Here is a 26,319-nt window from a genome sequence, read left to right as displayed (position 1 = left end):
AAACTGTTGCTTTCACTCCGCTCTGTAATCAAGTGTGAAAATAATGCAGTGTCAATGTTACAGAGCCCCCTTTAGAAGCAAACAGCTGCCCCTAAGGTCCACATGAATTGCAGCTTTTAAGTCGATGCAAATTACTGTCCCTCTGAGATTTTCTGTTTGTTTTCATGAAATCACTGATTGTGTGACATTAGCATAGCTGTGTCTGCCTCCTCCCCATGAAAGGGCTTTTGAGGCATAGTGCCTTGCAGTTTGGCACTGGTTTAAGGTCAACCAGACATAGTCATGTGACCCAGCCTAGGGTGGATTTAATGATTTTGGGGCTTTAGCCAAAAACAGACAGCTAATATTGTGTAGCACAAAATAATTTCATGAACAGTTTCACCAAAGGCTTCCTCTGTTCATGCTGTGTTGCTCGCTGGCTCATATCTGTGTGCCTCCATATAGTGGAGTAGTCACATTCCAACATAAAGTCATACATTAAACCCTGAGCTAGAGTGTATTGCTATAATAGCAAATATGACTGCATGATTAGTCATATGTTTATTGTTATTGTGATCAGTTTCCACAATATATGTGTCAATAAGGACTGCAATGGCAGAATGGATCAAATACACTATATCTGAACAGCACCAGAGTGATGTTATTTGATGGACAGGTAGCGTTAATAGCAGTGGTGTAGATCTTTCCTGAGCAGAACCTGTTCTCCCCCTTGCAGAGAAAGTGACTTAACCACTCTGCTGTTTAGCCAATTAGAAAGCATGGAAATATACACAGTTCAAAAACTACTCTATCCTTGACTGCTAGTCTGTAAATCCCTAAAAAAAAAAGGTTTGGCAAAAAAATCGAATATGCACAATTTTCCACTTACACCAGATCAATCAGCCAAGAGAGGTTTGGTGTACAAAATTGCTTCTTTAGAGCGAAAGCTATAAGGCTAACATTGCTGAAAAACACAAGAAGTCAATAGTCACCCAAATCTTTTCTGTAAATACATCCTCAAAACCTCTTTCAAGCTGCTTAAACCCCATCAAGGTCTTCGTTAAGGTCACACAGACTTGGAGATGCAGTTAGCATATCTGCTGCCTAAATTGTTTTAATATATTAGACACATATATTATATACACACCCCTATAAATGCATCATGAAGCCTGCGAGAGCAGAAGCTGTCCCCCCTCCCCCCAGTTGTTCTCTCAGTTGTTGAACCCCGAGCCTGGGTGCTGTGCCAAACCGCTGTTCGTGGCGGGGTGCATGTGATACCAGACCCACCTGCCAAAAGACAACGGCAGGCGTGTTGCGGTGAGGACTGTGGGGTCCTGCCACATTTTGCTCCCAGCAGTGATGAGTGCAGAGAAAGAGAGAGAGAGAGAGAGAGAGTGCTGCTGGATAGCGCTCTTCTGTCTCAGTGGGTTTGTGCACTCTGACTGCTAACGTTCGAAAGCCCAGGCCTGTCACTTTCTCTTAAGCAGAAGAAATGAGCAGCGCTGGCGCTCTGAAGCAGCTCCCGCACTCAGGGCCAATCAACGCATGCCTCTCAGGGATGCAGAAAGAGAGAGGAGGGAACTGTAGCTTGTCTTCAGGCATATGCTGAGCACTTAGGTCCAATCACTGCGCGCTGCAGGGGATACATTACAATCAGAATGAGTTTATTAGCCAAGTACATTTTCCATGAGTGCTCACATAAAGGCAGAAAATAGAATGGAAAATGCTGAAAAATGTAATATGTGTATATTATGGCAGTGAAATAATGAAATTACATTTTTTTTTTCATTTAAAATTTTTTGCATTTTGCTATCGCTATATGAGTGGACAAAATAAGCTTAATCAGAAGGTAGTTCCTTTTAATGATAAAAGAGGATTCACATGAAATTGAACATGAGCATCACACGATTTCCATAGAGTAACCACAGTTTCAAATGTTCATCACTGATAACCAGTGGCTGCATGTTACAATTCAATACATATATATAAGTAATAAGTAAATGAGTGCATATATCATATATATTACATATAGAGTGAATGAGTCTATAGATCATGTATATACAGTAAGTGAGTCTGTATCATATATCATATATGGTCAGTGTATATATACACAGTGAATTAAGGTGTATTTCATATATATCATATATACAGACAGTGAGTCCGTGTATCATATATACAGTCAGCTTCTCATCGGTTGTAGTCTTTCGCTGTTATAGGCTACCGCTACATTGTGTCTTCTTTCAAAGAGAACTGTAGTTCTGATGGTTTTGCTGTTGCTTTTGTTAGTTTGCTGCTGGTTGATTTATACATAGTTCTCTTGGGGGCACTGTCCAGTATAGTCTGCCTAAAACATGCTAATGTTACTGATATTCCTAATATCGAGGCATCAGCACTGTGTTTTGCTCCTAAATCCTTCCTCAGACTCAACATACTTCAGTGATAAACAAATTCATGGCATGTCAGTAGCTGGAAATATCTTTTTTTGAGATAGCCAACAATGGAAGCTGATATTTGGATTAGAGGACTGCAACCGTAGCAACAGGTCATGAGCAGCTGGACTTCACAGTGGAACTTTGGATAGTTTGAAGGGTCAAACTAGGAAAATGCGTTAAGGGTGTGAATTGTGCTGTTCATCATTTACGATCTTAACATTGACATCACTAATAAAAATACTAGAAATATGCTCTACTGTATAGGTTTAGTAACAGTGCCAAGTATGGTAAACTGTTGTTAGTGCAGTAACTACTTTTGAGTAGAGCAAACATCATTGTGTAGAGTTATCTAGGCAGACAGTAGATACTATAATTATTTTTATTGATACTGAAGTTGTGTTTTGGTCCTAGATTTAACTGGCCTGAATCATTTCCCAAAATAAAATGTGATTGCTAGCATAAAACTACTGGCTGCAGTTTTTGAGGGGCCAGAGATGCATGGCTTTATGGCCTTAATGTATGTTTAATTGAGATTCTTGTAAATTTTCTGTGACAGAATAGTTAAGATAAAGACAGTGTAGCCTTTCTGAGCTAAAGAGGACTCTTTTATAGGTTTTTATTGGCTGGTTTTTGCAGGTGTGTATCAAAGTGACCATTATCAACTTCACTGTGACCAAGTCTGGACTAGAAGACCAGCTTCTCAGGTAAACCTTAAAGCCCTTAACTGTGTTATGATACCTTGAACCAGCAGTTTTGCAAAGAGATTGGTGTTTTATGTTTTATGTAAAAAAGCGAATCTACGAGGAAATGATGTAGAGCACTTTATGATGAGTGTCTTACTCCCCATATAATCTCCTTCAAAAGCTTAGAAAGAGTGAAAACTAATCATGCTTAAGCACCAGAATCAGCATCTTTGTGTTAAAAATATTCATTTGTAAATGTTAAGTGCATTTGACATTAGAGACTGTAGCTCACAGTTTTGTTGTGTTCATCCTCTAGCCCTTCATTAGTGGTCAGTTTCTGCCCACAGGGCCACACTTGGCTGGATATTTTTGAGTGGTAGATCACTCTCAACCACAGCACCACTGCTGTGTCTGAAACACTTGTACCAGCAGCATTTCAGTGTCACTGCTGTGCTGAGAATAATGAATAAGGTAGGGGAGGCTGATAAAAAAAAGTCTGTTATTAAACACTTATATAGCGAACCTATAAGGTAAGGGTATCCAGTATAATGGCCAGTGAGTGGACATACAAAGTAGTTGTTATTAATAAAGTGGCAGGTGAGTGGAAGTACAAAGTAGTTGTTATTAATAAAGTGGCAGGTGAGTGGAAGTACAAGGTAGGTGTTCCTAATAAAGTGGCCAGTAAGTTGAGTTATTATGATAACTGATCATTAGTTGTAGTTTTATTTTGGTTGTTCTTGTTGGTGCTGTTGTTACCATTGTTTGTGTTACAGTGGTTGTTGTCTGAGTGGTCATTGTTGGGGTCTCTGCAGTGATGTGGTGCGTCTGGAGCGGCCGGATTTGGAAGAACAGAGGAATCAGCTGATTGTGCGCATCAACGCTGACCGTAACCAGCTGAAGGCCATCGAGGAGCGCATCCTCAAACTGCTCTTCACCTCAGAGGGCAACATCCTGGACAACCAGGAGCTCGTCCAGACCCTGCAAGAATCAAAGGTCAGACACAAGGACTGAGAGGTCAATGGATGAGAGTATATTTGGTTACCTTAAAGCAAAAATTAAATTTACAAAATTGAACCCTTATTCTAATGTTGCCAATCAGCGAACATGTTTGGTGTCTGAAGTTTGTTTCTTTAGTTTTTGCACTGGAACTATAAGGCTAATGTAGCTAAGAAGTAATAGGAGCTTATAGCATCATTTTAATTCTTTTTTAAACTCTCGCTCTCGTCCGCTTCAACTCACCACTTGGCGGTGTGCCACACCTAAGTCATACAATTGACCACTTGGGGAAGTAGAAGAGGAGGGGACAGTGAGGAGCGTATTATCCAAACGCTCTCAGTTAAGTTAGGCTCAGATGTTTGTCTATAGTCTATAGTCTATAAAACCTCATATAATTCTAATCAAAGGCAAAATAAATATTTTTATGTTTTATGTTTGTTTATGGTCAGCAGTGACATCTTCATAAAATTTGGTGGTCATTGTTCGTAACCTGATCACACTAGAAGCCGCAGCAGATGCCTTAAACATTCAGGTGGACATTTTCTGTATTTGAGTGTGCATTTTTATATTGGATTCAACGAATATTCAGATGACAAATTTTATTTTGACAGCCCTAGTGGGTCCTCCAAGCTAGCTGATGGGTCCAGTTCTTGCCTGCAGTGCCTCTTAAAACAATGTAAACAGATGTTAGAGACACACACACATGCAGGGCCCTACAGCAGTGTGTGTTTGTGTGTGTGTGTATGAAAGCAGCGATTGAGATTGCATTTCACTTTGTGTCACCCTCCCACAGCCCTGACAGAGTGATGCAGGGATAAACAGGAGAGCACAATGGGTGGAGAGTTGGACAGATAGATAGATGGATGGACGGATGGATGGATGGCTTCAGTGATTAATGAAGTCTCTTGGGTCCAATAAATCTGTTTGTCCATATAGCTTCACTGATTGCCCCAAAACTTTTTTAGACAAAACAATTTTTAGATTTGGAAATATTTATATACCAATTAGGGCTGCCCAATATGTTGTTTGTTAATCACAATAAACCAAATCAGAATAGCTATTAGCATTTATGCTAGTGGCCACAGAATGCACAGCAGAGAAAAATTTAAGCTTTGTTTGATCCTACACCTGATGTGTTAGACATTTGTGAGAGTGGTGAGCAGAACAGTGCAGTGTATCGTTTCACATCAGCCAATAAGGTAAGTTAACTAGCAAGCAAGGTGGCTAATGAGCCAAACTAAATGCTTTAGAGTGATATCACGTTACCATCTTAAAAATTCTTATTATAATAATTATAATTGGTGCGGCTCTGTTCTTGTTTTTGAATGAGCCATGGGAAAACACCTTTGTAAAGCAAATGCTCTTTTATTAACCCCTTAAATGGCCAGGACGAACCGGCGGGTCCAAAGTTTTACTACACACTTCTCTAACCTATGAGTAACTCCACCAGTTTCACTGTAGTCCATGTAGTTGTTGAGTAATAAGCCTGCAGTGCTACCTGGAAGTAAGCTATTTGCTGTTGTGATATAACACTGATTTATCCTGTCTTGGCCGTTGCAGTACTCATCTGCTGAGCCAGAGTCATTCAGTAAAAGTTACTCATTTGTCAACATCATGAAAAAAGCAGAAAACATATATTTAAAAGAAAATTACCTGAACAATTAAGTATAATATTAAGTTAGCAATTAATATTACTGATTATAGCAGTATTTAATGTGCCCACCCTTTACTCTTTACTGATGTAAACATAACATAAAACTCAAATATCATGCCACGTTCTTTTTTTTTAAACATCAAATCACTTTACATATTCTAGACGGTAAAAAAATATTCAAATAGTTTATTTCGTCAAGAGTGTAGTTGGTTTCAGTGTCACATTATGTTTCATTTATTATCCAAAAGACCAGTGAACCTATGTGTGTTTTACATATTGGTAATTGTAAATGATTTTTGAGACTATTTTGCTTCACAACACCTTCTCCGCCATGAATGGCCTAAAATAGACATTTTAGACCGAAGTCTTAAAACTATTGTAAAACAACACCTCAAGCAGTGTAGTATTAGTAACTATTTCATGTAATACCTTTCTGTAAGAGAGCTTTTAAAGGCATTAAACTCTTCGTTCCTATCACCACCCCTGTGTACAATTCTGAATCAGACAGATTCTCTAGAACGGAACATTTCACACCAGTCCACTCTGAATGACTCTGCTCCTCCACAATCTAACACCTCTGACCATCAGCGACACAACCTTCAGTGTCTCCCTCCCCCTCTTCTATTATAAACACTGGTGAAGTGCTATTACATCTCCCCACAGTGACCACTGACTCACCACCTCCTTCACCCTTTCCATCACTGACTCCCCGTCACACCATCAGGCCAACATTCACAGCTGACCAGGTGAAGAAGGACCTGAGGAAACTCAGAAGGAATAAGTCTGCAGGACCAGATGGCATGAAGGATAGAGTGTGTCTTCAATCTGAGCAGTAGCCTGGAGAAGGTCCCAGTTATGTGGAAGACATCTTGTGTGGTCCATGTCCCCAAGAAAGTGCAACCTAAAGTCTGAAATGACTTTGGACTAGTGGCCCTGACATCACAAGTAATGAAGACTCGAAAAAGTTGAAAAGTTGGCTTTAGCTCACCTTTGACCACTGGTCAGAACATCCATGAACATCCCAGTGCAGTTTTCCCATCAGGGTACTTTCTGGTCTGTAGACCAGACAGGAGGGTGAATACAGGACCCTGGTGAAGGACTTTGTTGAGTGGTATAGAAGGAACCAGCCAGTGATGGACATTGTCGGCCACTAAAAGAGTGAGAGACAAATACATGGTCATTTCTGTATGTAGTCCTATGTAAAATAAATGGAGAGCAGACAGCATAAGAGCAGGCTTGGTTGGGGGGTGGAGCATTTTCACTGCTTTTGAGGGTCATGGTGAAGGGGAGGTCATTGTGTTTGTAATGGGCTGGTCTAGACAAATGTCCAGGGCTAAATTGAGTTCCATGTCCAGCCCTGGAACCAGCTGCAGCTCAATGTCAATAAAAGAAAGGAGATGATGGTTAGCAAGAGGTTCAACCCCCCCATGTCCCCAGTCATTATTGACAGTGTGGATGTCGAGGTGGTGAGGACATACAAATATCTGGGGGTGCACTTGGATGACAGACTGGAATGGACTTTCAATTTGCCCCTCACTATAACCCTGTACATTTATATATAGCTGAGATCTTTTACACCCCTTTATGCCCTTTTTGGTGGATACTAGATGTTGTTTAATGCATTTTTTTATGTTCCTCCTGCTATACTGATGTAATTTCCCTCTGGATCAATAGAGTTCTATGTATCTTATATCTTAACCATTCAATTAAGTAGAAATTTGGAATGTGTGGTATTGCCCCAATTAAATTCGCCAATGAAATGTAAGTGAGTACCCAGTGCAGCTGAAGTGAAACTATTAATAATATTGTGTTAAATATATTCATGAAACATTTGATTATCACTCACCTCTATTCAGCTCTAATCCAAATATCAGAGTACTGCATTTGCTGGCCTTGTTTATCGAGCAGCATTTCATGCCTGCAGAATATCTATTCATTTTCCCTGCTAGCAAATTCATCCATCATTGTTATTGACAATCTAGCAGTTTAATGAGCTTAAAACATGACAGAAGCAAGCGTAGCGCACACATTACTGAAATAGCCACATGCTGACACGCGTGTATGTCTGGCAGGTGACGTCGGAGGCTATTAAGTCTCGTCTGGAGGAGGCGGAGGCCACGGAGCTGATGATAAACACAGCCAGAGAGAAGTACCGGCCCGTGGCCACACGTGGCTCCGTCATGTACTTTGTTATCGCCAGCCTGTCCGAGATAGACCCCATGTACCAGTTCTCCCTCAAGTATTTCAAACAGGTAAGACACTGCTAATGCTAATCTGATGCAGATGATTCAGCCCATCAGATAAATATTAGGTCCTGCAGTTACTAAAGCAATAGTTTGTCAAAAAATCTGATTCACACAGTCTTTCCCTCAAAATACAGCTACAGTTCTAAAAAGCTGGGATAGTATGTGGAATGCTAATAAAAATAGAAGGCAGTAAAATCTGTTTGACCAGTATTAAATAGAAAATGATGTAAAAATACAATAGTTTATGTTTTACTTTATGAACTTTATTGTTTTTTTGTAAATATATGCTCATTCCAAAGATGATGCCTGCAACATGTTCTAATAAAGTTGGGACAGGAGCATGTTATCACTGTGCTACATCACCTTTATTTTAATAACACGTAATATTCAGTTTACAGACTGGAGCCGCCGTCTGATCCAGTTTTGAAAGTAGATTTTTTGCCATTCTTCTATTAAACAAGTCTTCATCTGTGCAGCCCAATGGGGCCTTTGTTGCAGTATTGTAGTTTTCAATGGGAGACAGATCTGAATGCAGACAGGTCAATTTAGCACCCGCATTCTCTAATTATGCAGCCACGCTGTTGAAACGTGCAAAATGTGACTTGCCATTACATTGAAATAAGCATGGCTGTCGCTGAAAAAGATGTCATCAAGAAGGCAGCATATGTTGCTCCAATATGTGTTCAGTAATAATGCTGCTTTCACATATATACATGTTACCCACTAATACCCTCCTCACTGTATCATGATAAACCCTGGATTTTGAACCTTATGCTGATTTATGCTGATTCATTTTTGGCAAAGGGGAGAGCTTCAACCTGTCCTCACTCATAGAGGGCTATATCTTTCCTGGAAGCTCATTTTGAGCTATGATTGCATCACTTGTTTAATTTTTTTTATTTTACAATGTTCTAAGTCTTAAATTGCCCCATCCCATTTTTTTGGAACATGTTGCAGGCATCAATATCAGACTGAGTGTATATTTACAAAAACAGTGAAGTTGAACTTTAAATATCAAAACACAAAACAAAACACCACTTTCTGTTAATATTAGCATTTTACATACTGTCCTCACTTTTTTACAACTCGTTTCTAGTCAGTCAGCCAAGACATGGTGTGGTGCACTGGAGCTACAAGGCTAATGTAGCTAATAACTAATAGAAACTTTTATTTGTTTGTATTTGTTTGTATTTCTGTACTTTTTTATTTTCTTTTGTGGTGTAGTTGTTTAACAGCACTATCGAGACAGCGGAGCAGATGAGTGATCTAAGCTTGAGGCTGCAGGTTCTGCTGGATCAGACGCTCCTTAGTTCCTACACTAATGTGTCCCGCGGCCTCTTTGAGCAGCATAAGACCATCTACAGCTTCATGCTGTGTGTGGAGATTATGATGCAGAGAGGAGAAATCACCCAGCACGAGTGGCTCTACTTCCTCAGAGGAGCTGGAGGCATGGACAAGGTGAGCGTATGTGTTAGGGCCTGACCAGTATGAACATTTTATTACCGATACTAATACTGAGCTAAAATATCAATAATAACAAAAATATTGACCAACATGATTTAATATAGGCAAAAATTAAACAGACTCAAATAGTTCATTTTACTGGCTAATATGGTAAAAAAATTAGTACAGCTCCTCAAATAAACCACTTAAATACAAACTCACAGTGCTGAGTTCTCAATCAAGTCCCATGTTTTTATGTCACTACCGAAACATAAAGAGTTGTAGTTCATAGGTGGAGCCTTATTTTAGCCACACCCCTGAATTTTAAAGCAGGAAGTGAGACTGCATCCCTGTCCCTCATGACCACTTGGTGAGCAGTTAGATCCCTCTGCTTTAAAGTAAATGTGTCCCAAAGCCTGAAAATTAGAAAGGAACATTAAAAATATTCACTACCGAAACACAGATTTTATGCAATAAAGCAAATTTTTTGTCTTTTATTAAAGAAAATTATGATTTTATGTGTGTACATCTGTTAAAAGCTGTGTTTGCTAGTCATGTTCTGGCTAGCATTTTTGAGTTCTGCTCAAAATGAGCTAAAATTGCTACTACCTGAACAGTCACTACTGAAACATTTGGTAATGATTTGTTCTGATTGTTTTGGCAGTGACAGAATGGAATGTTCAATCATTAGTGTTAATAAACATAATTAAGGTACAGAGTCACTCAAAGCAAAATAACTTTAGTCTGAAGTCAGTTAAAATTCAGTGTTTTTATCTTTGACTTTGAACCAGTTCAGTAAAATGATCCATGAATTCACTAGAAATGTATTGAATAACAATAAGTGTGAAATGTTCTGCATCAGTGTTATGTCAGTGTTGTATGAGTGCATGTTTTTTTCATTCTTGCCTTTTCCTCGACCTCAGTGGCCCAAAGCCCCCAGCTAAACATGCACGCATAAACACTCCCACCCAAGTCATGAATGAGACGTAATTGTGTTAATTGCAAAATTAAAGCATGGAGCAGATTGCTATTTTGGCTGCGTCCCTGCAGGGCCTGCGCTCTGTGTTTTCATGAGCGTATGTGTGTGACTGTGTGTTGTCACTGGTTCACTTCCTAAAGCGCAGTGTGATACAGTCATCGCCCACCCCTGCTCTCGCTTTCTCTCAGCGAAAAAATGACACCAATTCAGCCATCTGTCATTTCCTCCGCCACCGAGGAGATTCCCCCATCAGCGCTCTTTAACTAATCATTTGCTTTGGCCCGCTTCATATTTCACTCGTCTCAAGCGGCAATTACACACATCAAAATTTTCTGAGCGGCCGCCGTTAATCATAGTCACATTCTCCAGTCAGAGCTGTCTGCATTTTAATTTCATTTAAACAGCGTCTCATTTCGACCGTTTGAGCGATCGATCCATCGCTTTTAAAGCTGAGGGAATGTTCCACTTACCGCTGTGGAGCATTGCTGCTGGCAGTGGCTGAATTGTCAGTTGTGGCTCTATTGAAAACAATGGAATGCTGGGTTTGCAGTCGTCTACTGCCAACATGTGAACGCAACATCAGCCCTAAGAGTGAACAGTATGGAAACATTTAACATCACAATACTTACAGAATCACAATACATATCATGATATTTAGATTTTTTTCTGACGTGTAAACATTTGGAACAGACTTAATGAACCAAAATAGGGGAGATGCACTATTTTGGCCACTAAAAATTTTTGACCGGCAACTAAAAGTGCCATTTTTGGCCATTTTCAGCCAATATTTTGGTGCAAGAGGAAACATTTGCACAGAAAAAGCATCACTTAAACATCACAGTGATATCAAAATCAAAGACTTTACAAACAATTTTAATAGTAATGAAAATGAGAAATAGTGCTATTTCATCCTTTCCACGATGGCAGTGGCCTCTTTCTGCAGTATAATGTACCCTGCCGCACTGCACACATTGTTCAGGAATGTTTTGAGCAACATGACACCGTTTAAACCCAAAACTTACATTTAAAAGTGAACTCCTCAGCTGCCGTTCGCTCCTCTGCTGATGGTACCATATTCTTGAATCCTTGCCGGCACGCAAAGAACCTCAGGATATGTTGGCTGGTGAAGGATCCACCCATTGGAACCTTCGTTGCCATGGAAAAGGAGGACACTTTTCTCAGCCGCATATGAAGGAGCCTTTGAAATGGGACAGCCTAGTCACGCTGCTGTGATGCAGCCTGAGGGACACAGCTTGAGTCTTGAGTCTCTGAAGCTTGAGTCCAAGTAAAGCCTAGGCAAGAGTCCAGGTTGAGTCTCTAGTCTCTCTGAGGCACAAGTCCAAGTCATTTTCTGATGCGTGAGTCCGAGTAGAGCCTTGATTCTCTGAGGTGTTAATCGTAGTCAAGTCTCTAGTCTCTGAGGTGCGAATCCAAGTCGAGTCTCCAGTCTCTGTGGCCCAAGTCTGAGTTTCGAGTCTCTGATGTGCGAATCCGAGTTGGGTCTCTAGTCTTTGTGGTCCAAGTCCGAGTCTCTGAGGTGCGAATTAGAGTCAAGTCTCAATTGTCTGATGCGTGCGTCGGAGTTGAGTCTCGATTTTCTGAGGCATTAATCTGAGTCAGTTCTCGAGTCTTTGAGGCCCAAGTCTGAATCTTAAGTCTCTAAAGAAGTTTGATTGAGTCTCGAGTGTCTAAGGCATGAGTCAGAGTCAAGTTTTGTGTCTCTGAAGCCCGAGTCTGAGTCTCAAGTCTCTGGTGGTGTGAATCTGAATCGAATCTTGAGTCTCGAGTGTCTAAGGTGTGAATCCAAGTCGATTCTCGAGTCTCAAGTGTCTAAGGTGCAAATCCAAATGGAGTCTCGAGTCTGTGATGCACCAGTCTGTGTTGTGTCTCATGTCTTAAACGTGATAACTGAGATATTCTCATATTGCCAACTTCTACTCAATCATTTTATCTCTCTCTCTCTCTCTCTCTCTCTCTCTCTCTCACTCCCTGTCTCTCTTTCTGTAGGAGTTGTCAGAGAAGCCGAATGTTCCGTGGCTGTCTGATTTTGTGTGGGAGACGTGTTGTGATCTAGAGAACAGACTGCCTTGCTTCAGAGGCATTAAGAAAGACATTGTATCCACACCTATTGCTGTTCAACTAGGTAAGCTACCCTTTTTCCCATACAGTAATCTGGCCTTTATTTTATGTAAACAGTCAGCTCTATGTAGTGTTTCATCGCTGTTGTAGCCCTGTTAGCTCCAACACAGCAGCTTTATAAGGGACAGAAAAAACATTTATAACATTATATCTGTTAATGTAACTCAAAACATGCTTTTTAGAATTTCTGTTGCTCAGTTTGTCATGAAATATTCATAGAATGTAAAGTGCAGCTGCCATTTTTGAGTGACACTATAAATGCTTCAGGGCGTCTGGAGGTGACTGTGAACCCAGAAGAGTGGGAGGGCTACATGAAAGACCTCCCCCCATACTCACAGGACATGCCTGCCGACCAGCAGCCAGATGTCAGAGGTCACTGGAATGAGCGCCTCGGAGCCTTCCAGAAACTCATCCTCATCAAGAGCTTCAGTGAGGAGAAGGTAGAGGAAGCTACACTCCTGAAGGCCACTTCATTAAGTACACTTACACAAGGATCTACACTCATTGTCCACTTTATCAGCTCCACTTAAAATATAGGAGCACTTTCTAGTCCGACAATTACAGACTGAAGTTCATCTGTTTCTCTGCATACTTTGTTAGGCCCATTTTAGATACTCAGACTATGATTAATCCAGGTTTAGAGACTAAGACTATGATTAATCTAGGTTAAGATACTTAGGGCTTTGATGAATCCAGGTTTAGATACTCAGGACTGTGATCAAACCAGGGTTAGATACTCAGACTATGATTAAACGAGGTTTAGATACTCAGACTGTGATTAATCCAGGTTTAGGTACTCAGATTGTGATTAAACGGGGTTTAGATACTCAGACTGTGATTAATAATCTAGGTTAAAATGCTTAGGACTTTGAATAATCCAGGTTTAGATACTCAGCCTGTGATTAATTCAGGTTTAGATACTTAGTGATGTAAATAATCGAGGTTTAGATACTCCGTGATGTGATTAATCCAGGTCTGGATACTCCGTGATGTGATTAATCCAGGTTTAGATACTCAGACTTTGATTAATCCACGTTTAGATACTCAGCCTGTGATTAATCCAGGTTTAGATACTCAGCCTGTGATTAGTCCAAGTTTAGATATTCACTGCTGTGATTAATCCAGGTTTAGATACTCAGACTGTTATTAATCCAGGTTTAGATACTTTGTACTGCAATTAATCCAGGTTTAGATACTCAGTGCTGTGATTAATCTAGGTTTAGATACTCAGGACTTTGATTAATCCAAGTTTAGGTACTCTGCGCTGTGATTAATCCAAGTTTAGGTACTCTGCGCTGTGATTAATCCAGGTTTAGATACTCAGCCTGTGATTAATCCAGGTTTAGATACTCAGAACATCAGCTAGCAAGAAGGGGCCCTGCTTAAAGCCCTCAAAAAGGCCTTTTTCAGCCTTTTATTCAGATTTTACAGTGACCTGAAATGACCAGAACACTGGCCAGTGCGGTCATACTCTGTTCTAGTGACCCAGTGGATACCCATATGGTGGATATCTCTGGGGCTTTGTAAAGAGCAGGGGCAGAGGAGCTCTTCCACTTCTCTCTTCTAGAACATTATGGCTGCTTAGCTTTCTGCATGTACACTCAGTCAGTGCAGCAATGCATTCAAGGTGCCGAGTCTAATGTCTTTTATTATTAAGCTGCAGCTATTTTCGTGTGTGGAGTTGTGTGTGAGTGTATCCATGCAGAATGCAGATACCGCAGTGCATTATTAGGTGTGAGTGTACGTGTGTGTACAGTTCATGTGGGAGTTTTTATGAGTTCACAGCTGTGCAAAAGCTCCAAGCCTGATTTTATAGGCCGTCTTGGGAAACAGTCGAACTTACAGCAGAGACTAAATCAATTCCTCTCGTCTCAGAGAAAGTTAGAGAAGGATTTTATCCTGGTGTAAGTGTGAACAAAAACTCCTGTTTGCTGTTTTTTAACACTGTTTTTTCTAGTTTGACCCTTCAAACCATCTGTAGTTCCAGGCTGAAGCCCAGCTGTTCATGTGCTGTATGAAGCTATATAGAAACCTGATTTCCAGTCAGAACAGCCAGAGTTGGTTTGTGTGGTTTTGTTGACCCTCAGTCTTCCTGTCTGTGTGTTTCCAGGTTGTGTTTGCAGTGACGGAGTTTGTGATAGTAAGTCTGGGGAAGCAGTTTGTGGAGAATCCCCCAGTGGATCTGGCAACCCTGTACACAGACATGTCTCCCTCCACTCCGCTGGTGTTCATCCTCAGCACCGGCTCTGACCCCATGGGGGCTTTTCAGAGATTCGCCAAGGAGAGGGGATACTTTGGAGAGGCAAGTACACACACACACCAAAGATTTCTCCCATAGGCCCCTGTTCTATATTTTATTTTCTACTTATTCTACATTTCACTTATTACGTTTCTATGCTTTAATATATCAAGCATAGTTCTGAATGATATATACATGACCATTTTCCAACCTTTCATTATTCCTTAAAATCAAACAGGCTTTTTTTGTTACTGTGCCTTTAAGACTAATATACTGTTAAACACTGTTTCCACTCACTGTCCACTCTAGTAGACACTCCTACCTTGTTGCTCCACCTTATAGATGTAAAGTCAGAGACAGTAGCTCATCTGTTGCTGCGCAGTGTGTGTTGGTCATCCACTAGTCCCTCATCAGTGGTCACAGGATGCTTTAGGCGGGATATTTCTGGTGGGTGGACTATTCTCAGTCCAACAGCGACACTGAGGTGTTTAAAAACTCCAGCAGCACTGCTGAGTCTGATCCACTCAGAGCTGCGCAACACACACTAACACACCACCACCACGTCAGTGTTACTGAAGTGCTGAGAATAACCTATCACCCAAATAATACCTGCTCTGTGGTGGTCCTGTGGGGGGTCCTGACCACTGAAGAACAGGGTAAAAGGGGGCTAACAAAGTATGCAGAGAAACAGATGGACTACAGTCTGTAACTGTAGAACTACAAAGTGGATTTTTTGAGCAAATTGAAGTTTCTTTGGTGGACTTTTTTAGCCAACTTGCGCTACATCAATGGGTTAACGATATGCTTGTTGTTCATTGGACAGTATTGACAAGTGCAACAGTGCCCCCTACTTTAAGTTCGCCTTCACTAACTGATTCGTTTAGAAATGTCACACTCAGTTTGATCCCACAATAATAAGTCTACTTTTCCACCCACATGTAGCCCACAGCTTCTCGTGGATGTCCTCAGTTGTTCTAGTTACATCAGACTGTATCCAATGTAGCAACAGCACAAATAAAACTGAATTGAATCCATCGTAGTGGATTCTAACAGCAGTCCAGAAGAGGAAATCTTACCAAACAGCAGCCACACACACAAGTATTTCCACACATATGTGCAGCTGTCAAAGCAAGTGTGAGCAGTATCCACTGCGAGAGCTCCTAATGGACTGTATGAGAAGTATAGAAGCCTTCCATTCTCTCCTCTCCGTACGCATGTTACTGCATTCATAAAACATGAAAAGCCACACAGTGCTATAGTGTGGAGTCATACATGACCTACCACACGATAACTGTTCATTATTCAGAGCATGTTTCAATGGCACTAAACCCACAGATATAAATAAATACGTCTCTATTTCTTAGAGTTTGAGTACAAACTCCATCACAGACATTCCTGACTGCCTTGCCCTGTTCTGTTTTTACTGCAAACTTTGTCATTTAGTGTCTTGCTATCGCTTTTGTCTATCTTTCTGGCATTGGCTAGTGGGGTGGGTGTATTTACTTCTCCCCAGCGTGTGTGTGTGGTCTATCTCTGTGAGATTGGGCAGCAGTGTGGTTTGTGATGTGTTTTCTTCTCTGCGGTGTGTCTGTGTGTGTACAGAGTGGAGTCTATCTCTCTGGGCCAGGGTCAGGGTCCTATAGCGGAGAAGATGATAGCGGAGGCTGTGAAGAACGGAAACTGGATCTTTCTGCAGAACTGCCACCTTGCTGTCTCCTGGATGCTCTCCATGGAGGAAATCATCAAGACCTTCACCGAGCCTGGTGGGTGTTTCTGAGATACATACACTACCACTCAAATCACCTTCCAAAAGTTTAGAATCACTGTTCAGAAGTTTAGAATCACCGTTCAAAAGTTTAAAATTGTTGTTAAAAGTGTGGCATCACATTCAAAAGTTCAGAAATTTTGAATCATGTTCAAAAATTTGGAATCGCTGGTCACATGTCTAGCATTGCCGTTAAAAAGTTTAGAATTGCTGTTCAACAGTTTAGAATCACCGTTCAAAAGTTTAAAATTGCTATTTAAAAGTTTAGAATTGCTGTTTAAAAGTATCGCTATTCAAAAGTTTAGAATCGCTATTCAAAAGTTTAGAATCACTGTCCAAAAGTTTAGAATAGTTGTTAAAATGTTAAGTATTGCTGTTCAGAAGTTTGGCATTGCTACTGAAAAATGTAGGTTCACATTCCAAAATTTTGAGTCACTTTTAAAAACTTCAGAATCACTTTCAAAAATATAGAGTCATGTATAAAAGCTTAGAATTTGTTGCTGTTTATAGTTTAAGCATCGTTATTCAGAATTTTGGAAAATTTTGGAAAAGTATCGCTATTCAAAAGTTTAGAATCACTGTTGAAAAGTTTAGAATCACATTTAAAACCACATTAAAAAGTTACTGGCTAATATGAAACAATGTACTGCACTGTTCTGCACACTCACACAAATGTCTGAATGTGTAATATCAAGAAAGGTTTTTTTTTTCTGTCAAGTGTGAATTTATGAGCAAAAACGTTTGATCATTTATCTCTTTATAAATGATAATAGCGTTATCATATATCACTTTATAGTGAACTTTTTACAAAGTAATAAATTTAACAATAGCAGTCAACACATCAACATTTCATTTTAGTTCAGATTCTAAGTGGTGATGTAACAGTGCTTGGTGACTTTATCTTCACTTGAAAAAGTAAAGAATTTGTAAAATTGTTATTGTGTTTTCCCATCACTGCGATTCATACTACTTACAGCAGCTTTTCCTGCTTTTAAAGCTAGATAATGGGAAATTCCATTGTGGTAGATGTTGACATTACAGCCTCAAACAAAACAAGATTGCACCATTATTGCCCATGTTTTGTCTATTCTGTTTATATTTACTGTTACTTATATTGAGCTACTTCCACGCTGACTAGATTTGAGGTATCCAATCGGAAGTATAGCCGACCTTTATGCTAGACCGATTCATAGATTGTCCTTTTCAGTACTGAAATGGGATTGGTTGGTTTTGCAGACACTGTTATCCATGAGAACTTCAGACTGTTCCTCAGCTCAATGCCCACCAGTGCGTTCCCTGTCACTGTGCTCCAAAACTCTGTTAAGGTAACACACACACACACACACACACACACCGGTGTAGTGGAACATACAAACTGCTACAGCCGTCCAAACTTCCATGTAAGAAAGTATGCATTCACATCTGATCTGTGGAGTGAAGTAGAATATCTGACGTGAAGCTTCAATGAAAAAATAAGAGAGCATATTGAAAGTTAAGTTTGCCAAATCATGTAAATCAGCTTATCTTGCAGAGCTCATAGATCACACGCAGCATTGCTCAGCCCCGTGGTTAGCACAACATTTTTTCAACAGATTCAATCTCAAAATCATCCTCATGCCTTGTGTGAAGGGCCTTTTATCATTAAGGCCTCAGGGAACCTCAATCCGTGACTGCTGTGTAATTGGGTTACTGGTGGTCTTGTGGGTACGCAGTATACACAAATGTTTTTCCTTTGAATATTTGGTGAATTTCTTCAAGTATTTTTCTCCTTCTATGCAGATTGGGTGGTTCTAGTCTTGGGTAAAACTTAAGCATTACCTTCGCCAATCACAGGGCTGATGTTGCCGGTCCCTCCCACAGCTTTTATCAAAACGCTCCTACGGCTTTTATCAAACACTCTCTTTGAGCCTGAGCGTTCGAGCAAACAAAGCTGAATGTATAGCACTGCTAGTGCTAACATAATATTGAAATGCTAGCAGAAATTACCATATTTGTCAAAGCATATATTTTCTTTTGTGCCCTATTAGAAAAAATTAGAACCTACATTCCGTCACCACCCATGAGTGCAGGTTATGCAGTGGTGGAACTTCTTACAACTCTTTCAAAAGAGTTCTTTATTAAAATCAATGTTTATATGTAGAACAGTCAGTTGTTTAAATGGTTCTTTGCATGGTAAAATAGTTTGTCAGACTGACAATGTTTTGTATATGGTTCTATGTAGAACCTTTTAGAAAATGGTTCTATATAGCACCAAAAAACATGACATTGTAACAGTAGAAGAACACTTTTTATGGTGCTAAATAGAACCATTTTCAAAAAGTTTATTCATAGAACCATGTACAGGGCATTCTCCATCAATCTGAAGAGCGATTTCACCATGCAAAGAACCATTTAAGCATGAAATGGTTCTATATAGAACTTAAGGTTCTAAATTGAACCACTCGCTTTATGAAGAACCCTAAAGAACCATCTTTTTAAGAGTGTACGCTCGTAGATGTCAGGTTGAACAGTCGCTTGACATTGTGTGTAATGTTAGTTCTGCTTGAGTGACGTAGCAGACTGATGAATGTCAATCCAGCATGCTCAGGACGGTTTCATAGAGGTGAAGCTCCTCAGGGATCTGGCTTACAACTCACTTAGTCAATCACATTTGAGCAGGCTGAAGGTTCTCCACAAGGGGGCGTCATTAGATGCTGCTCTAGTACCTTTTGGTGCTTCATAAGAGCTGTGCTTCGCATTAATGACACTATGTGACTTGTTTCATTCAAATTTTGCAAGATTTTTAAAATAACACTTAAGTTTAATATCTGTCTGAATCATTTTGGACACAACTTAAGTCTAGGAGTGACAAACTCTATAAAAATGAGAGCGTTAGTCAATGTTTTCTCACAGTTAACAGCGTGAAAGGCAACTTGAGACGGCCCAAATCGAACTTGACCTCCCTCAGTGTGTCCTCATAATGGTAAAACGTTTCAACTGAACTGCATCATTATTACTATTATTATTATATATTATTAGAATAAAAAAACTTGTTTAAGATGCCATTATTCATCACCAGTTGCTCGACAGAAACGCCCCCTAAACCTAATGACACTCAACAGCATTTCGGGTTTTATTTGTAGTGCACCATTTTTTAATCTGTTCTAGACGATTACATTGTTAATCAAGATATTAAACGATGGTACATCACAAGCAGGGAAAAATCAATATTGCACAAGCCTAGTGTTACGTGGGGACTTAAGACAAGGGCTTGGTGTCAAGTGCTGGTTTAACGTAGTAAACTCATATTCTTATACAGGCAGGGTCAAATCTGGTTAACCACATACTGAACCAGTAAACTCGAGGCAAAAACACAAACCAATACTCAGAAACCAAAATACAGAGCAAGAGATCGTTACCATAAATAAACCGCTTTAGAACTATATAGCATGGCTAGAACAAGGCCTGGACTGTGTGCTTATATACAAAATGGCTGCTAATGAAGATCAGGTGACATAACTCCTCACAGAGCGACCTCTGTGGGCGAGGAGGTGAAACTTAAGCAGTGGACCTGACACCTAGGTTACACGAGATGCAATTGTATAAGAATTGCATAGAACTCATTATTAAAGCATTGCACTGCACGGTTCTGATCTGAGCGTTTTCACTGTGGTTGCATGGCCACGAATTAGATACGTATCCAATCTAGGACCACATTTGAAAAGATCAGACTTGAAAAGATCAGATTTGTGTGTCCACATTAGGGCAAAAAATCAAATTTGTGGTTCTTCAGCCTATGAATGTGAACGTAGTTTGAGTCGGGTGACTTGTAGTGTTTTCAAGTTGAGTTAACTCAAGAAAAGCAGTTTAATCAGTTACCTTATCATTTTAAGTTGAGCTGTGTTTTCACTTTTTACAGTGTACCGAGATTTCTTATTCTCTGTGAATGGGTCATAAATATTACAGACATCCTTCATGGAAGACTAATCCAGTCCGAGTCGTGTTTTTTACTGTGTAGAAATGGAATAAAGAGACGTGTGCAGGTCACAAAAACATTCACATTGGAAATTACAATGCACACACATTCCTTCTCGGCCCCCGTCTGCTCTGTTATAATGAAACAGTGAGGGCGTCAGATGCTGTCTAACAGTCACTTTATTAAGTAGAGCTGTGACAACAAATGAAAACACATCTCACTGATTGAACCCTCACATCGAGCACATCTGTGAGAGAGAGTGAGAGAGAGATAGAGAGAGAGATAGAGAGAGAGAGAGAAAGAGCGATTATCCTCACTCATTAGCCATTAGGAATCTGGTGGATGTGACGTGTGTGTGTGAACTGTATTGATATTTCTGACACATATGCACAAACACCCTCAGCGCTGCGGGCTGAATGATAGCACTTCACAGAAAAAGAACCCTTTCATGTCTTATTCACGCTTCACTGCCCCCCCCCCGATTGGTTACAGCACTAGATACATCAAAATGTTGCTTTTTTTAACCCTTTAGATCCTTTTAGTACCGGGGGGTTCAGTCCAGTGCTGTAATAAAGGCAGTGAGTGGACACACTAAATACCGGACAGTTTGATATTATATGTAGTCGTTTAATTTACCATAAAACATGTTTTCTGCTTTTCCTGGCACTAACTTGATAGTATTTGATGGCTGTTTTGACTGGAAATTATATAGATGATGGGTCTCTGACCTTTGCAGAGTTCTGTATATATAGAGATTTTTTTCTTTATCAAGAAAAGAGCTGATCCTAAAAATGTTCTCTCAGATAATAACAGCGACAGTGTCAAGTCATACAAACTCTTTGTTTGACCACTATTTTATTGTTGCATTCTCTGGGTTATTGCACCATTTAAGACAAAAGGGGCAGGGGCTCAAATTTTATACACCTCCCATATCACAATGAAACAAGTACCCTAGCAAACACCACAGCAACCACTTAGGAATACTCTAGCAACCACCTTGAGAACCACCACCCATGAGATACACTAGAGCAACCACATGGCAACACACTAGCAACCACCAAACAACGCACTAGCAACCACCAAACAATACTCTAGCAATCACCATAGCAACACCCACATCTTAGCAACACTCTAGCAACTACAAGAGATAGCAACCACCTAACAACCTTGCAGTCAATAACCACATATACATAAACATCCTAGATATCACCTGGAACACCATATGAACCTCTCAGCAACATCTGAGCAACCACCTGATAGCACCTAATAGCAACCTCTTAGCCAATCCCTAGCAACCACCTGAAACACTATAGAAACCACCTACTGACACACTACCAACCGGTGTGATTTCTGTGTAAGAAAGGTGCTACACAAATACATGTATCGATCTAAGATTTAATATTAATGATATTATTAATGATTAGAAAAATAGTGAAAGATGATAATAATTTGTTAATTTACATTTACAGTGTTTTTTTTCTAAATGTATCAACAAATTGAACGCATATCAGTATCAGAAAGAGCCATGTATACTGAAAGCACTGCAATATTACAGTTAGCTTGAGCACATTAGATCATGGAAGAAAACTACTGAATGAATCAGTACTTACCACTAACTCTTCAAATCAGTACATTCATGCTTTTCTCATGAGGTTTTCATCATCAGTTTATTCATTTTGGCTGATGAAAACCATCACTGACTGTCTTTCCTTTCAATATAACAGATATTACCATGAATTACCAGATAACAGAAGCCGTTTGTGCAAACAGTGGAAATGCTAATACGCTCTAATATAACACTCTAAAGAACATCCTCTTTTCTCACTGTACTAAAACCAATATGTATGTATATTTTCATAAGACATCTTCTCTAATGAGCCTGTGCTAATATATTGCTAGGTGACTAATGAGCCTCCCAAAGGGCTTCGTGCCAACGTGCGACGGGCCTTCACTGAGATCAGCAGCACCTTCTTCGAGGAGCATATCCTGGGCAGGAAGTGGAGGAAGATCATCTTCGGAGTCTGCTTCTTCCACGCCATCATACAGGTCAGAGCTCAGGGCTTAGAGTGTAATTATTTATTTTATTTTACATTATTTATCGTGTTAAATATAAATTGAGAGATGGCTGTTTTAATGTATTTATTTGCATTTTTTTGTTTATTATTTTTAATGATTAATTAATGTAATTTTATCTATTTAATTTTGTTAATTAGTCTATTAACTTTTGTTCTGTTGTTATATATTAAAATACATTGTGTTTTTAATTAACGATTTCACCAGGTCACTTAAAGATAAACTGTTCATCAAAATAATATAACTAAACCATAATAGCTTACAGTACTTTTACTTTTGATACTAAAGTACATTTTTAAAAAGTGAGTAAATTTGTACTAAGCTTATATCTACCTTCGCTCAAGTACAGGGTTTTTATAGGGCTTTGGAATATTGGCCTCACAAGTTTGCCTTACAAGTTTCTTTACTTGGGAATGATGCTTCATAACAGTGTCATAAATGGACCGGTCACTTTAGTTTAAGACTAGGCCTTTCCTGGATGCTCCTTTTAAACCCAAACATGATTTCCTCTCCTGTTTAAGATGCTTGTTGAACACGTACAGTGTAGTACAGCTTGTTTTGAACATGTTGCAGGCAACATTTTCAGAATGAGCATATTTTTACAAAAAACAATGACATAGATTTACAAATTTTTACCTTCTGCCTTAACTTTTTTGGACTCATGTTTGTAATTGTTGTAGTTTGTGTGTAATTAAATAGTCTGTTAAATAAATAATGCTTTCTGCTTTTTCCTGGTGCTGAAAAGTGAAGATTATGATTTTTTTGATTGGTAATTAAATAATTGAACATTAGTGTAGATGGTAGGTGTTACCGATGAATTGTCTGAAGTAGGTAGAAGGCAGGTGTTTCTAAGTGGCCTCTCAGTGTATATATTTCATGCTCTTACTGAATCCTATGCATCCTTAGCCTAGACAGGCTTTCTGCACAGCCTGTCTATGAAGTGTTTTACTAATTCACACATCTTTAACACTCATTTATTCGTTTAGCCCAGTATCTGACTGACAGGATGGTGTGCTCTCTCTCTGTCTGTCTCTCTCTCTATGTCTCTCTCTCGCTCTCTTTATGTCTCGATCTGTCTCGCTCTCGCTCTCTCTATGTCTCTTTCTCTATCTCTCGCTCTCTCTGTCTCTCTCTCTTTCTTTCTCTGTCTCTCTCTCTCTATATTTATGTCTCAATCTCTCTCTCTCTCTCTCTCTCTCTCTGTCTCTCGCTCTCTATGTCTCTCTCTTGCTCTCTTTATGTCTCGATCTGTCTCTCTCTCGCTCTTTCTATGTCTCTTTCTCTCTCTCTCTCTCTCTCACTCCCTCGATGTCTCTCCTCTCTCTCTGTCTCTCTCTCTTCCTGTCTCTCTCTCTCTCTCTCTGTCTCTCTCTCTCTCTCTCTCTCTCTCTCTCTCTGTGTCTCTTTCTCTCTCTCTCTCTCTATCTCTCTTCCTGTCTCTCTCTCTCTATGTCTCAATCTGTCTCTCTCTATCTCTCTCTCTCTCTCTCTCTCTCTCTCTCTCTCTGCTCTCTCTATGTCTCTGTGTCTCTCTTGCGCTCTCTCTATGTCTCTCTGTTTCTCTCTATGTCTCTCTCTGTCTCTCTCTCTCCCTTTCTGTTCCTCTCTCTCTCTCTCTCCCTCTCTCTCTCTCTCTCTCTCTCTCTCTCTCTCTCTCTCCCCTCGCTCTCTAGGAGAGGAAGAAGTTTGGGCCTCTGGGCTGGAACATTCGTTATGAGTTCAATGACAGTGACAGGGAGTGCGCTCTGCTCAACCTGAACCTGTACTGCCAGAGCGGTCACATCCCCTGGGACGCTCTCATCTACATTACCGGTGTGTGTGTGTGTGTGTGTGTGTGTGTGTTTCCTGTCTAAATGCTTGTTTAGGTGAGAATTATTCATGGCATTATTCATTGATCCACACTGTCACTCCCGGCCCTCATCCGTGACTGAAGGAGGAGACTGTGCGCAGTACATGCAGGCATGTAGAGATGTTATACGCAGCAGAGCCGAACTCCAGCGGTCAGTGTGTGTGTGCAGCTGTTTAAAAGGCAGTTTAAAGATGGATGAGTGTATTAAATGGTATTGAAATGCAGCTGCGAGAGAGACAGAGCCAGTTTTCTTTACCTTTGTCTCTTTCTTTGAGGTCATTCAGTTATATCACTGGAGAGCATCCTTGCAAATAGAATGGGACATACATATAATTTAATATGATTTAGCAAACTGTTTAAAGGTAAATCAGTCCTAGTTATTTGTCAGTTCTCTTTCCCTATCTAGAGCTCCACACACTCCACTCTGTGCTACCAAGCTGGGAGAGTGAAGGCCAGCACACCCTTCATCTACACTTTTACAAACTGCCACTATCACAATGCTGTTGAACAGGTCAACATATTTAGAGGACACTAAGGGCCCAATTCTGTTACTGTTCTTGGACTCCTGGACACAGATAGCTGTGGCATCGCTGGGGATAGAACTTACGATATCATGACAATATGGCCAATGATTAGACAGTTGTACCACTCTGGAGCATGTGTGCTCTGGAAGTTGGACTCAACCTGAGAATATGCTGCAGTGATTTCCATGTTGTTGCAGGTTTAGGCTGGAGTTGAAGTCATATGCTATGATGTGATGTCAGGATGAAAGCACTGAATTTACGCTCAGTGACACTGATGTCTCATTAATTGCTGGAAAGGTGTCAGTCACTGATGCAACGGACTGAAATGTGTGTGTGTAGGGGAAATTACATATGGAGGGAGAGTAACGGACGCGTGGGATCAGCGCTGTTTGCGCACCATCCTCAAAAGCTTCTTCTCGCCAGCAACTCTGGAGGAAGGCTACAAGTTCTCTGCATCAGGTACACACACAATCAGCAAGGACGCTTTCATCATGTGTTCCCTCACAGATTACCAGCTGCTTGATTAGAATGAGGACGTAATCTAGAAGAACCATTATGTATAGGATTATTCTATACCAGTAACATATTCTGGCTATTTTCCATTACTTTTAAATTACAGTTCATTTAGTTTCACACTGAATGATAGAAGCAGGTTTTGTCTGCACTGAAATATATGAAAGCCTGACTGAAGGCTGTACTAAGCGTGAGTGTGCCACGCTCGGCTGATCTTTTTAATTTTCTTTCTTGTGCTGAGAGGGAACATGTATAGCTTGAATCCAAGCCTTTTCCTCCTAATGAGATTTTCCATAGAATCTCTAATCTCATTACAGTCTTACCCTGTGAATTACTCTTACCTTCCTTTTTTAAATTTACTGTAAACATGTAATCCGGTTACATGTGCACATCATTTCTGTTTCTCTCCTGAACGAGAATGTCTGAAATAAACCTTAATGTGTACACATAAATCATGTGGATAAATATTTCAATTAAGCATTTCAGCATCTTACTATTACTGTGTTAAACCCAGGACCAGAGCACAAATTCTTAGTAGATGACATTTGGGTTGAAATTTGCAGCGAGAAAGTTGACAATCTAAAGACTTAAAGATCTAGTCGTCTGTTTCCACCTCTAACATTACGAGCCTAATTACATCATAACTTATTTAATTTTGTAATTTTTAGGCTGAAATGTGTGAAGAGATAGTTGATATCAAACACGATAAATTCACTAATTGTGGAGAAAATTTTATTCTACTATGTGCATAAAGGAACAGTGTAGGATGAACTTGTGCTTGATGTCAGCGCTTTTCTGCAACACATCCTATGTGCTATAGCTACACCCTGTACCATTTACTAGAGGTAGC

At 40.0% G+C, this 26,319-nt stretch overlaps 1 protein-coding gene across 1 annotated transcript in view; it reads left to right on the top strand.

Moving 5' to 3' along the window:
* The window catches only part of dnah6 (dynein, axonemal, heavy chain 6), a 139,079-nt gene that overhangs the window by 99,626 nt on the left and 13,134 nt on the right, over positions 1–26,319 (top strand). The window contains exons 59-70 of the mRNA XM_036582911.1: positions 3,048–3,115; positions 3,907–4,087; positions 7,817–7,996; positions 9,215–9,448; positions 12,420–12,555; positions 12,819–12,991; positions 14,662–14,857; positions 16,395–16,553; positions 17,792–17,880; positions 22,410–22,556; positions 24,257–24,395; positions 25,296–25,415. Coding sequence (XP_036438804.1) covers positions 3,048–3,115; positions 3,907–4,087; positions 7,817–7,996; positions 9,215–9,448; positions 12,420–12,555; positions 12,819–12,991; positions 14,662–14,857; positions 16,395–16,553; positions 17,792–17,880; positions 22,410–22,556; positions 24,257–24,395; positions 25,296–25,415 — 1,822 coding nt within the window. The remainder of the gene's footprint in view (positions 1–3,047; positions 3,116–3,906; positions 4,088–7,816; positions 7,997–9,214; positions 9,449–12,419; positions 12,556–12,818; positions 12,992–14,661; positions 14,858–16,394; positions 16,554–17,791; positions 17,881–22,409; positions 22,557–24,256; positions 24,396–25,295; positions 25,416–26,319) is intronic.

The sequence above is a fragment of the Colossoma macropomum genome, unplaced genomic scaffold (genome assembly GCF_904425465.1).
Source record: "Colossoma macropomum unplaced genomic scaffold, Colossoma_macropomum, whole genome shotgun sequence".
Classification (NCBI taxonomy): domain Eukaryota; kingdom Metazoa; phylum Chordata; class Actinopteri; order Characiformes; family Serrasalmidae; genus Colossoma; species Colossoma macropomum.
The sequence above is the reverse complement of the archived record's forward strand: the minus strand, read 5'-3'. Positions and strand labels throughout refer to the sequence as shown.